The following is an 11,506-nucleotide window of genomic DNA, read 5'->3' as shown; positions in this document are numbered from 1 at the left end:
GCCTGCCATAGCTGTCAATTTTTTCGTTCTGCCCAGACCCTGAGGTCCAGCGCCAAGGGCCTTCTGGCGGTTCCCTCGCTGCGAGAAGCCAAGTTACAGGGAACCAGGCAGAGGGCCTTCTCGGTAGTGGCACCCGCCTTGTGGAACTTCCTCCCACCAGATGTCAAAGAGAAGAACAACTACCAAACTTTTAGAAGACATCTGAAGGCAGCCCTGTTTAGGGAAGCTTTTAAGGTTTAATAGGTTATTGTATTTTAGTGTTTTGTTGGAAGCCACCCAGAGTGGCTGGGGAAACCCAGACAGATGGGCGGGGTATAAATAATAAATGATGATGATGATGATTTTCTCTTTTCTTGCGTGGAATCCTACTCGGAATAAGGGAACTTCCCTTAAAAAAAGGGAAACGTTGACAGCTATGGGTGGGGGGGAGGGAAGGATCGGGTCGGGGGGGGGGGCTGCGCGTTCCTGGAGGGGTAGCATGCTTCCCTCTCTATTGGTGGTTGGGAGCACCTCTGAGCAAACGGCGAGTGGGGGATCGCCCGTGGGGGTGGATCGTTCCCTCCCCCCCCACGCCTCTTCCACGCGGGGGGGGGGGAACCTCTGGGCGGGGCGCCCCCTGGCGGGGCTTCCACCCACTGCACCTTCCCGGGAGGCGCGCCTGCGCGGGAGTCCCCTCCGGTGCGGGGGCGTGGCTTCCTTCGGGTGGGTGTGGCGGGACAGAGCGCGCTCTCTCTCTCCCGCGCGCGCTCATTCTCTCGTCTGCTCCCGCGCCGGAAGTGACTGGGCGGCCCCGGCCCCGCCTCCCTCGAGGGGCCCAGGCTATAAGTAGGCGCGGCCGGCGCGCCTTCCGAGACAGAGCCGTGTGCGCACGAGGTCGGGCGTCAGCGCTGTCGGCGCCGCTGATTGGCCGAGGCGGGCGGACGCCAGCCAGGGATAGGGAGAGGAGCAGCCGGCGCGAGGCGGCGACACACTCCCGGGCAGACGCCGTTCGGGTCAGACCACCTCGGGGACTCCGCCGGCGACGCCACTCCTACGGGCCCAACTCGGTGAGGCGGAGGCCTGAGGCGGAGAGAAAGGGCGGGCGGGCGCGCGCGCGCTTCTTCCTCCTCCTCCGGGTTTCCCTCAGGCGGGAACGGCCGTTACGCGCAGGCGGGAAACGCGGGTCTGCCGGCCCTCACTGAGGAGGCGCGCGAGGGGAGGGGGAGGGGCTCGACGCCCCCCGGAGGGAAAGGGAGCGAGCGAGCCCCCGCCTCGGACTCCTGTCAGGACAGGCCGGTGACCTTGGCGCGGGCGGTATGGCTGCTGGTGTGGCCGGCCGGCCTCTTTGTCCCGCGCGGAAGCCGGCTCAGCGCCGCCCTCGAAGCGGGGAGGAAGCATTGAGCGCCTGGCCGGGGTGAGGGGCTCCCCCTGGAGTCGGACAGGTGTTTGTTGGGTGCCTAGTCCATCTGGCTCAGTACAGTGGTACCTCGGGTTAAGTATAGTGGTACCTCGGCTTACATACGCTTCAGGTTACAGACTCCGCTAACCCAGAAATAGTGCTTCAGGTTAAGAACTTTGCTTCAGGATGAGAACGGAAATCGTGCTCCGGCAGCAGCAGCAGGAGGCCCCATTAGCTAAAGTGGTGCTTCAGGTTAAGAACAGTTTCAGGTTAAGAGCGGACCTCCAGAACGAATTAAGTTCTTAACCCGAGGTACCACTGTACTTAATTCGTTTTGAAGGTCCGTTCTTAACCTGAAGCACCACTTTAGCTAATGGGGCCTCCCGCTGCTGCTGCACAATTTCTGTTCTCACCCTGAAGCAAGGTTCTTAACCTGAGGTACTATTTCTGGGTTAGCAGAGTCTGTAACCTGAAGCGTATGTAACCTCAGGTACCACTGTATTGCCTCAGCCATGGCTCTTGAGGGCTTGAGGCAGGAAGTCTCCTCTTCCTACCTGGTCTACAGACCTTCCATGTGGTGGGCAGAATGGGCTGACTGACACAAGGCTTTTCTTCTTTTCTCTCCACCCCCCTCCAATCTCCTTCCAGGATGAGAGACCCCCGGTTGCCGCCTCCTTCTTCGCACAGACGTCCTTCTTCCTCCTCCTCTTTCGCAGCAGGATGGCGGACCAGGCAGCTCCCCTGAGCATCTCTTTCAGCCAAAGGAACTTGACCACAGAGACTGGCATGCCCAGCTTATAGCAGTGACTTTCTGGCCCTGCAGTATTTAATTTTGTAACACTATTTATTACAGTATTTTTTTAATCATACCTCAGTTTTTTGTTTACACATCAAAGTAACGAGTTGCTTGTTGGGAACCGCCAAAGTTAGTTATCATGGAGACAACCACCGCCACTGTGAGGAGTTACATCACCACCGCCCTGAGCGGCACGGTCTCCTCAGGCCCCTTGGTGGATTTCCTCTGGATGCTGATATTAGGTTTCATCATTGCCTTCATCCTGGCATTCTCAGTGGGTGCCAATGACGTAGCAAATTCCTTTGGCACCGCTGTGGGCTCTGGAGTGGTGACCCTCCGGCAAGCCTGCATCCTGGCATCTATCTTTGAGACGGTGGGCTCTGTGTTGCTTGGAGCCAAAGTAAGCGAGACCATCCGGAAGGGGCTGATAGACGTTGAAATGTACAACAGCACCCAAGAGCTGCTCATGGCTGGCTCCATCAGTGCCATGTTCGGTGAGTAAAACATCCTTTCCTTCTTCCTGTGCTTGGAAACTTAAACGTACTTGAATGTGGCTCACATTGTTCATGCTGGGCGTCTTGCTGTGAATTAAAACTTCGAGTGGCTCAGTTGTTGCCCAAGGTCCACTTAACCACTTTGCCTTTCTTTCTTAGGCTCAGCTGTTTGGCAACTAGTGGCTTCGTTTTTGAAGCTTCCCATTTCTGGTACACATTGTATTGTCGGGGCGACAATTGGCTTCTCTCTCGTTGCCAAAGGACAGGAAGGAGTCAAGTGGTCTGAATTGCTTAAAGTTGGTAAGCAATAACCTTATGACTATCTTTTCCTTAATAAATGCAGGCCTTGATTTCAGTATGTAATTTTAATGTGGCAACAGCAATGTCTTGCAGTAGCAAATATTTAGCGTGTCCTTAATTCTTTTCCAGTGCTGTCCTGGTTCATCTCTCCCCTCCTTTCTGGCATCATGTCTGCTGTCCTGTTCTTTGTTGTCCGTAGGTTCATTCTTTCCAAGGTAGGTCTTCCTCCCAATAAAACCTGATGTGCATATGAGATGAATGTGGTGGGTGGGGACTCCTGAAACATGCTACTGCCGGCATGTCAGAACTCACATTGAGAGCCATGAGGTCTAGAAGCTTTATTAACTGAAGCTGGAATGCTAATAATGGATTGCAAAATGTGCCCCCCCCCCAAGGTAGCCTACAGGTCTAGTGTAATTTTTAATTTGTGTCAGTCTATGGACAGCTTCCACTTGGCTGGACACTTGCCAAGTGATGGCATTTTTCCTTTCCTTGGCACTGACTATGCTGAAGAGAATTTAAAAAAAATATAGTTTAGTGTTCTAGGCAGAACAAATGTTATGTAAACCACAGTTTAAAAAATTGCATATGTGGCTTATGTGAAATGTAATTTAAGTTTTCCCCAGCAGCAGATTTTCACATCTCTCTAAAAGATGAATTGTCTCTGTTACAGCTGTCCAGAGTCCTCTGTTGAGAGGTTGTTCCTTTTCATGCAGGCACATGGCTGAACAGATCTGTAGTCCACAGTCTGGCCTAGACTAGATGGGAGGGGCAACAGTGAATTGCCACTGGCAACTTTGATTCTAGATTTGAATAGCATTGTATTCATTCCAGAGACCCAGTTTCAATTGTATAGTGTTAAATCATGCTATGATAGTTGCAAAGCAATGCATTTGTAAAAGTGGGGAATTCCCACAGAAATGTGGGCTTGAATAATGTTTCACTTATGTGGTATTGCTGTGAGCAGAGGGGACCTGGGTTTGCCTATTTCGAAACTCCTTGTCTTGTAGGTAGATCCCGTTCCGAATGGTTTGCGTGCATTGCCCATCTTCTATGCCTGTACAATCGGGATCAACCTCTTCTCCATTATGTACAGTGGTGCGCCTTGTAAGTAGACATTGAAACAAGAGCTTGAAATTTTATAAACCTTTATTAACTTCTCAATCAAACAAAGAATTTTACCCCTTTTGCTTTACAGGAATGACTTCTCCTAGAAGGCAGCTGGCCTGGGCCAGTTACAGAAGGCTGCAGGCTCAACCCTAGATAATAGTTTCCTCCCTCCTACCCAAGAGGCCTGCCTGCTCACAATCTAAATGGCTAGTAGAGACCTGTTCTCCTTAGTCCTCACAGAAGCTGCAGATTCTGACAGCTTAGCTGCTGATACTGGGGTGCCACAGGCTCCCTCCTTTAATTACCTGCAAATCCTGACACTCTCCTCTTCCCCTCCCCCTTTGCCTTTTTTTCTGAGACCTGGGATGCTAGCTGCTGAGAAAGAAGGGGGCCTTCTCAACATTCTGCTTAATGAATTCAGGCTCACGGCAGGGCAAGAGGCCCTGTGGTGTTTTTTCCCGATGATGCCTTGATTGCGTTTGATCCCAAATAATTCATCCTGTTATCCTCCCGCCCCCAAGAAGAGCTGCTGGCAACCAAGTACTTTGAAGAGGAATTCCATGGTCCTTTCTTGTGGCTTTCTGGGGTCTCTCAGTTGAAATCGTAAACTGTCTGTTACTAAGAGTAGGAGAAAGAAGCTGCCTTCTAGTTCAGTGCATAAGATGTAGGATTAGGTTGTGACTGGTGGAAAGCAGATGGGTGTCAGGAATTCTAAGTTGCAAGTTGTCTGATGAAGGTTAAAAGCTTAGATTTGAATGTTGGTTGCCTCAAGGTGAGAGACGGTGGCAGCTCTGACACAAAGAATATGGGGCAAGGGTAGGCTATGGCGCCAAGTCCCACTTGAAATGGGGGGTGGTTTGCGCCACAGTTGCTCTGTGGTACTTGGGGGTCAGATAAATGTCAATCACAAATTTGTGGGCTCCCCCCTGGTTTTGCCTCGGAGCCTTTTGTTGCTATTGACACATTCTGCATCTAGCCTCATGCCTTTAGGGGGTCAAGTAAACAAAAAGTGCAGCTAACCATGGAAGCGAGGGGTGGGGGTGGGCAGGGAGAAGCAACTTGCATCCAGGTGTGTTATGGTTGGAGGCTAAGACCTAACTTGAACTACCTAATTCCAGCAGGGCAAATCCTTTTCTGTAAACGAGGCCTTATACTGTGAGAAACCATGAAGTTTCTGTAGCTGGGCCAATTGAGGTGCTCTTGGGCTAACTCTGTAAAAATACTCTTGTGAGTCTGAGACAGGTTTGGGAAGCCTGATGATGTTTCCAAGCTTCACAAACACTGTTAATGGAGGGAGAGTTTGAGTATGTGGATGTTGGATGGAAAGAATGTAACCTGGCAGGTTGTATCTTTTACTTCTGTTAAGCTGCAGTTGTAACTTTGAATGCTAGCCTTCATTGCCTGTTAATATGGAAGACATAGATGTTGCAGATCTCAGAAGAGCAAGAAGCCCTGGTCACTAAACCTTCTATTCAGCTGGGGAAGAGCTCTTTTGTGCTGGGAAGGGCCCCGCCGGCCTTGGGGTTTTCAAGATGCATTGTTTTATTTCCTAGTGCTGGGCTTTGACAAACTTCCCGTCTGGGGCATCGTCCTCATATCGGCGGGGAGCGCTGTTGTGTGTGCTCTCATCGTCTGGTTCTTTGTCTGTCCAAGAATGAAGAAGAAAATTGCACGTAAGTACATTTAGAATTGTACATAATGTAATCTTGCAAATGTATATCTGAATGCAGTGAGAGGCTGGCTGTTTGCTTTCAAACGTAATCTAAACATGAAGCGCCCTTCATGCGTCTTCCCACAAGGCACTTAACTGGCACAAATGGATGTCTTCTGGATTTTGTGCAGTTGAGAACTTAAGAGCCTTTTCTGTGTGCACTTGTAACAGGGCTATCTGTTCCCTGTGCCAGGCCAAGTGACAAAAGGCGGACATAAACTCTATGCACATTGGTGGTAGGAAAGGGATACCCAAGAGAGGCATGTCTGTCCTATCTAAAGCCCTGGATGCAGACCCCTGTGCACATCCTCAGCCTTTTTTGCCCAGTGTTTTCACAGATATTATAAACACGATTCAAAACCTACTAGCTCAGGGCTGCTGCTTTAACAGAGAGGCGGGGCAAGGTTTCGGGCATCTCTTTATGCACATTATGAAGGCTTTCTCGCTTGTCCTCCTGCAACTTCACTTCCTTCTGCAGAAGAGATCAAATCAAGTCCCTCTGAGAGTCCCTTAATGAAGAAGAAGAGCAGCCTGAAAGAGCAGGATGAGGCCAAGGTGGAGAATAAGATTGCCGATGATGACCAGAGGAGTTCCCCTACCGAAGGGGAGCCATCTTCTGTGCCCCACAGAGCACCTGTGGAGGAAAGGATGGTCTCCTTCAACCTGGGAGAGCTGGAGGAGATTCCAGAGCGGGAGCGGCTGCCCAGGGTGGAGATGAAGGAGACCAGCATTGACAGCGGTGAGTTGGCTCTGAAGCGGGGCATGAGGGGTGGGGCAGCTCAAGCAAGTGTGAGCTGTGATGCCAGGGCAGTTTCCCTTCTCGTGCCAACCCGGACTTTCCGCTTGCAGGAGCCATGTCCTTTCCAAACGGTAGCCTTGCCCAGTTCAACCAGGCTGTCAGCAGCCAGATGAGTTCCAGCGGGCATTACCACACGGTGCACAAGGACTCTGGCATCTACAAGGAGCTGCTGCACAAGCTCCACCTGGCCAAGGTGGGGGACTGCATGGGCGACTCCTCGGCGGACAGCAAGCCCCTGCGGCGCAACAACAGCTACACCTCATACACCATGGCCATCTGCGGAATGCCCCTGGACTCGTTCCGGGTGAAGGAGGCTGAGCCAAAGGGAGCAGATGAGGCGGAGAGGCTGGCATGGTCCGGATCAGATTCCAAGAAGAGGATCCGGATGGACAGCTACACCAGCTACTGCAACGCCGTGGCCGACCCCCACCCAGCCGACGTGGACTTGAGCCAGGCAGAGAAGGGTGGCAGCAGCGGCTCCCTGGATGAGTGGCACGACCAGGACAAGCCGGAGGTGTCCCTCCTCTTTCAATTCCTGCAGATCCTGACGGCCTGCTTTGGGTCCTTCGCCCATGGGGGAAATGATGTGAGGTCAGTGGCTGGGCAGCTTGAGTGGTTTAGAAAGTTCTGTTTCCCCATAAGGCCCTGCCTGTAATGGAGCCTTTGGCAAAACGGCTCCCTGCTGGGGTTTTCCCTTCTTTGTCTTCCCACTTAATTGATCCCTCTGTGTTCCCTTTTGGCAGCAACGCGATCGGTCCTCTGGTTGCCCTGTACTTGGTCTACAAAACAGGCGACGTGTCTTCAAAGGTGGCGACACCGATTTGGCTCTTGCTGTACGGTGGTGTCGGGATCTGCACTGGCCTGTGGATCTGGGGGAGGAGGGTCATTCAGACCATGGGGAAGGATCTCACTCCCATCACACCATCTAGGTAAAGTGGAAAGCTTTTTTTTGCTTTATACTGAGCACGCTGGGGGGGGGGAGTAAACTGTGTGGTTTGGAGGGCTGGAATGGAGCTGGCAGATGTAAGGACCCTATTAGCTGAAAAGGTCTTGGGTTTGTCCACTTGCTTTGAAGGTGTTTAGAACTCTGTTATGTAAGCATCAGTGTGAAGGTTTGTCATCACACCTAAAGTCTTCCTGATGCAAGCTTGCCGTCTCTGACAAGAAAAATAACCCCCAGCAAAGCTTCAGCCATGCCTCCTTCTGAAGCAGTTTTCTTTAGTGGATGCTCTTGACCCTCTGAAAGTGGTGGACACTCCTTCATTGGAGGCTTTTCAGCAGATGTTGGCTGGCCATCTGTCAGGGATTCTTGAGCTGTGGTTCTTGCATGGCAAGGGGTTGGACTAGATGAGCCTTTGGGGGTCCAACTTTGATTCCACAACGCCTCAACTATCTGCCTTGTTCCTTTCACCCTTGGAGCTAGTTCTCTTTCTGGCAGTCCTGCGTGTTTTCCTCTTCATATCCGCTCAGTTTCTTCAGCTTTGCTTCATGCCCTTCTTGAGTTTGCTTAGTGCTTTGTAGCCTTCAGCCTTTGAACTGAGTAGCTGTGCCTTGTGCACAGCGGACAAGCCTTTCATCCTAACCTGCCTCCCCTGGGGGCTTTTTCCTTTAGCCTCCTTGATGTGTAAAGGTTTGCTGTTTCAGCCTTGGCAGCAGAGCAAAAAAAATGTGACTGCTAGGACTCTTTATCTCTTCCGGGCTCTCACCTATCATAAAGGTGTGTGTTTGGCTCTGCAGGTGCCAAGGTGCTGTGCATCACTCACCAGGGCAGCAGCCAAAGGCGCTCACCCTTCCCTCCAACCTTAGAGCAGAGGGAGGGGTAACAGGATAATTGCAGCCCCCTTTGGAAGCTCCAGGAGGAAGAGGAAGGCTGGGTGCTCCTTTGCCAGAGGGTGCTGAGCATAAATTGTGATACTTCCAGACATACATAACTTAATATTGTGTCTTTGACTGTTGCCAGCCCTGAGTGAGGCCTTGAAGAGTGTGGGTGTGTCATCCTGGGGTGTCTATTCAGGCTTACAGCTAGACTTCAAAACGGAATAATGTAGAGTGGGGCAGCCAAATGTTACATGGTTACCGGTAACTGCAGGGTCCCTTATCTTTTCTTTTAGCTGCAGCTGGAAGGCAGAGTGTCAGCTTCCTTCTGCCTTTCCTATGAGCAAGAGCTATGAGCCCATGTAGGGTAAAGGAAGGAGAAATGTCAGGGCAGTTGGAGGCTGCAGTTCGCTTCCCAGCCCCCAGCAAAAGGGAGAACCAACTTTAAATGGAAGGGGTGGGGATTGTGACAACCTTGGGCTCCACTTTGGGAACCCTAATATATTGAAGCTGCCCAGTGACTCAGCCTAACACCAGCTCTTTGTCCACAGTGGCTTCAGCATTGAGCTGGCGTCTGCTTTGACCGTAGTAATTGCTTCAAATGTTGGCTTGCCTATCAGCACGACTCACTGCAAGGTAAGTGGAAGAGCCGCTTTGCCTAACACTTGGATCTATGTCACTGCCAAGGGCAGTCTAGTTGAGGATCAGGGGCTCTACAAGAGCATTTTGGGAAGAAAGTGGGTCTATAGAGTGGCAGATTTTGGTTGGCTCAAGAACTGGGTTGGGGTATTGCATTTTTATTCTCATATCTGGGCTGGGAAAGAGTGTTTGCTCAAGGCCACCTTGGCTTCATGGCTGAGCAGGGATCTGATTCCTGATCTTGCAGATCCAAGTCCTAGCACACTTTCCCTGTTACCTCTGTCTCAGCTGAAGTTTGAGAACTGGATTAAGCTTGCTTTTAAAATACATTTGAGCTCTAAGGTAAATGGAGAGTTCTGCACATGCTTCATCGATTTGTGAACTGAATGAATTCTGGACTGTTCTGACTAGCCTTTGTGGGCCCGTCTGCCTTGGTGCCTGGGACTTTCGGATCTTATCCCTTGTCAGGAGTGCTTGTGCAAGACTTGTGCTTTGTCCCTTGCTGCAGGTGGGTTCTGTGGTCTCTGTGGGATGGCTGCGCTCCAAGAAAGCTGTGGACTGGCGCCTGTTCCGCAACATCTTCATGGCCTGGTTCGTCACAGTCCCCATTTCTGGTCTCATCAGTGCTGCCATCATGGCACTGTTCAAGTACCCCATCCTAGGGCGATGAAACAGACATGCCAGCAACCCCGTAGCTTTGCTGCCCACAAGCGCCTGTCTGCATATCCTTGCCAAGTGGCTGAAACAGTGTTAGGGTGACTCCACCATGTGCAAGAGGGGCTGGTTGTCTTCTTGATGCTGTACCTGCTTTTACGCGTAAATCTCTTGTCTTGGAACTAGAGAAGTCCCACTTCTGCTGGGCTGTGAATAATTGTGTCTACATTTCTATACTGTTTTGTATTGAGCTTTAACTTCATAATTAATGTTGTTAGACCTATCATTCTTGTTCTCTGAGCTGAGCCTTGAACCTGGCGAGCACAATGAGGAGGAGGGAGTAGCTTAGCAGAAATGTATGTGATGAGGGGCCACTTTTATAAATAAAAAAACTTTTTAAAATAAAGGAGGCTGGGGTGTGTTTTGGTGGGGGGGGGGGGGCAGCACTGAATCTTTGCTTGGAAGTACGTGGTACTGGGGCCCAAGACAGCCATCAACCCAAACTCTCTTGTTAAATAAGCACCAATCCAGCTTGGGACAGTGAGCCAAGAATGTCTGCCTGTGCAAATGGCTTCACTGCATGATTTGGAAATGGCAGCACCTGTAGAGTTGAAAGGTGACCCCAAGGGTCATCTAGTCCAACCCCCTGCAATGCAGGAATCACAGCTAAAGAATCTCTGGCAGATGGCCAGCCTCCCAATGAAGGGGAATCCATTACCTTCTGAAGGATTCCTGGAGATAGTCCTCTCCTTTATGAATGAAGGGGCTATTGATGTCTGTTCAGCCTGCACAGCTGGAGGCAGCAATGCTTCTGAACGCCAGTTTCTGGTAACCACAGGAGGGGAGAGGGCTCTTGGGAGTGAATCTACTTGAGGAGTGAATCTACTTGGGAGTGAATCTGCTGCTCCAGAGAAGCGGACACGGAGCAATGGATCCAAACTACAAGAAAGAAGATTCCACCTAAACATTAGGAAGAACTTCCTGACAGTAAGAGCTGTTCGACAGTGGAATTTGCTGCCAAGGAGTGTGGTGGAGTCTCCTTCTCTGGAGGTCTTTAAGCAGAGGCTTGACAACCATATGTCAGGAGTGCTCTGATGGTGTTTCCTGCTTGGCAGGGGGTTGGACTCGATGGCCCTTGTGGTTCATTCCAATTCTATGATTCTATTCTATGATTCTAGGGTCTCCAGCTAGGGCATCTGGTCGGCCACTGTGAGAACAGGTTACTGGACTAGATGGGCCATCGGCCCGATCCTGCACGTTCTTTTTCCCCTGAATGATCCAAATTTGTTCCTTAATGTCAAATGCACTTACAAAGATAAACATTAAAACATTAACCAACAGGCCACAAAATCAAAGAACCAGCATGAAAATATCAAATATTTGAACCATTGCCAAAAAGTTCAGGAAGATCAAAAGGACTTTGCAGAAAGGCAGGCGCCTGGGGGATCCTGTGAGGCACACCACCTTCAAAGCAGTCCCGTATATTTGTTTATAGGTGGGTACCTAGGGGGAGGGCAGGAGCAGCCCTGAAGTGCTCTGGCCCTCAGCCGTGAAAAGCTTTTCTAGGTCCCAGCAAACAGACTGGGTGCCTTAGGGGATTGATCTACCGCAGGTGTCGCGTGATACCAGCCAGTCCTAACTAGTCATCTGGCAGACACATTCTGTCCTGAGGGCAGTTTACGGAGACAGCACCATGTAATGAGCCTGACCTGCAGGTTACTGGAGCATGGAGCGCAGAGGCCCTGCCCTGCCCCACCTGGTTTATCATGGAAACCAGGAGTTAAGGCGTTCCATTCCAAAGAATGGGTCT

At 51.0% G+C, this 11,506-nt stretch overlaps 1 protein-coding gene across 2 annotated transcripts; it reads left to right on the top strand.

Annotated features, from left to right (window-relative positions):
- The first annotated feature begins 786 nt into the window (after positions 1-786).
- SLC20A1 (solute carrier family 20 member 1) lies at positions 787-10,102 on the top strand. Of its 2 annotated transcripts, none has more exons than XM_083453952.1 (11): positions 787-1,046; positions 2,027-2,668; positions 2,828-2,968; positions 3,098-3,183; positions 3,979-4,075; positions 5,632-5,751; positions 6,268-6,528; positions 6,639-7,179; positions 7,332-7,517; positions 8,955-9,039; positions 9,551-10,102. In XM_083453952.1, exons 2-11 carry the CDS (start codon positions 2,314-2,316, stop codon positions 9,710-9,712), a joined length of 2,034 nt encoding a protein of 677 aa, XP_083310078.1. In that variant the 5' UTR covers positions 787-1,046; positions 2,027-2,313; the 3' UTR covers positions 9,713-10,102. The 2 variants fall into 2 exon arrangements, with proteins under 2 accessions (XP_083310078.1, XP_083310077.1); XM_083453951.1 differs by having other exon boundaries at positions 808-1,046; positions 3,098-3,187; positions 3,983-4,075.
- Positions 10,103-11,506: the final 1,404 nt, after the last annotated feature.

The sequence above is a fragment of the Podarcis tiliguerta genome (assembly GCF_965153285.1).
Source record: "Podarcis tiliguerta genome assembly, chromosome: 8".
NCBI classification, from domain to species: Eukaryota; Metazoa; Chordata; class Lepidosauria; order Squamata; family Lacertidae; genus Podarcis; species Podarcis tiliguerta.
Note: the sequence above shows the minus strand (reverse complement) of the source record. Positions and strands in the feature narration are given on the sequence as shown.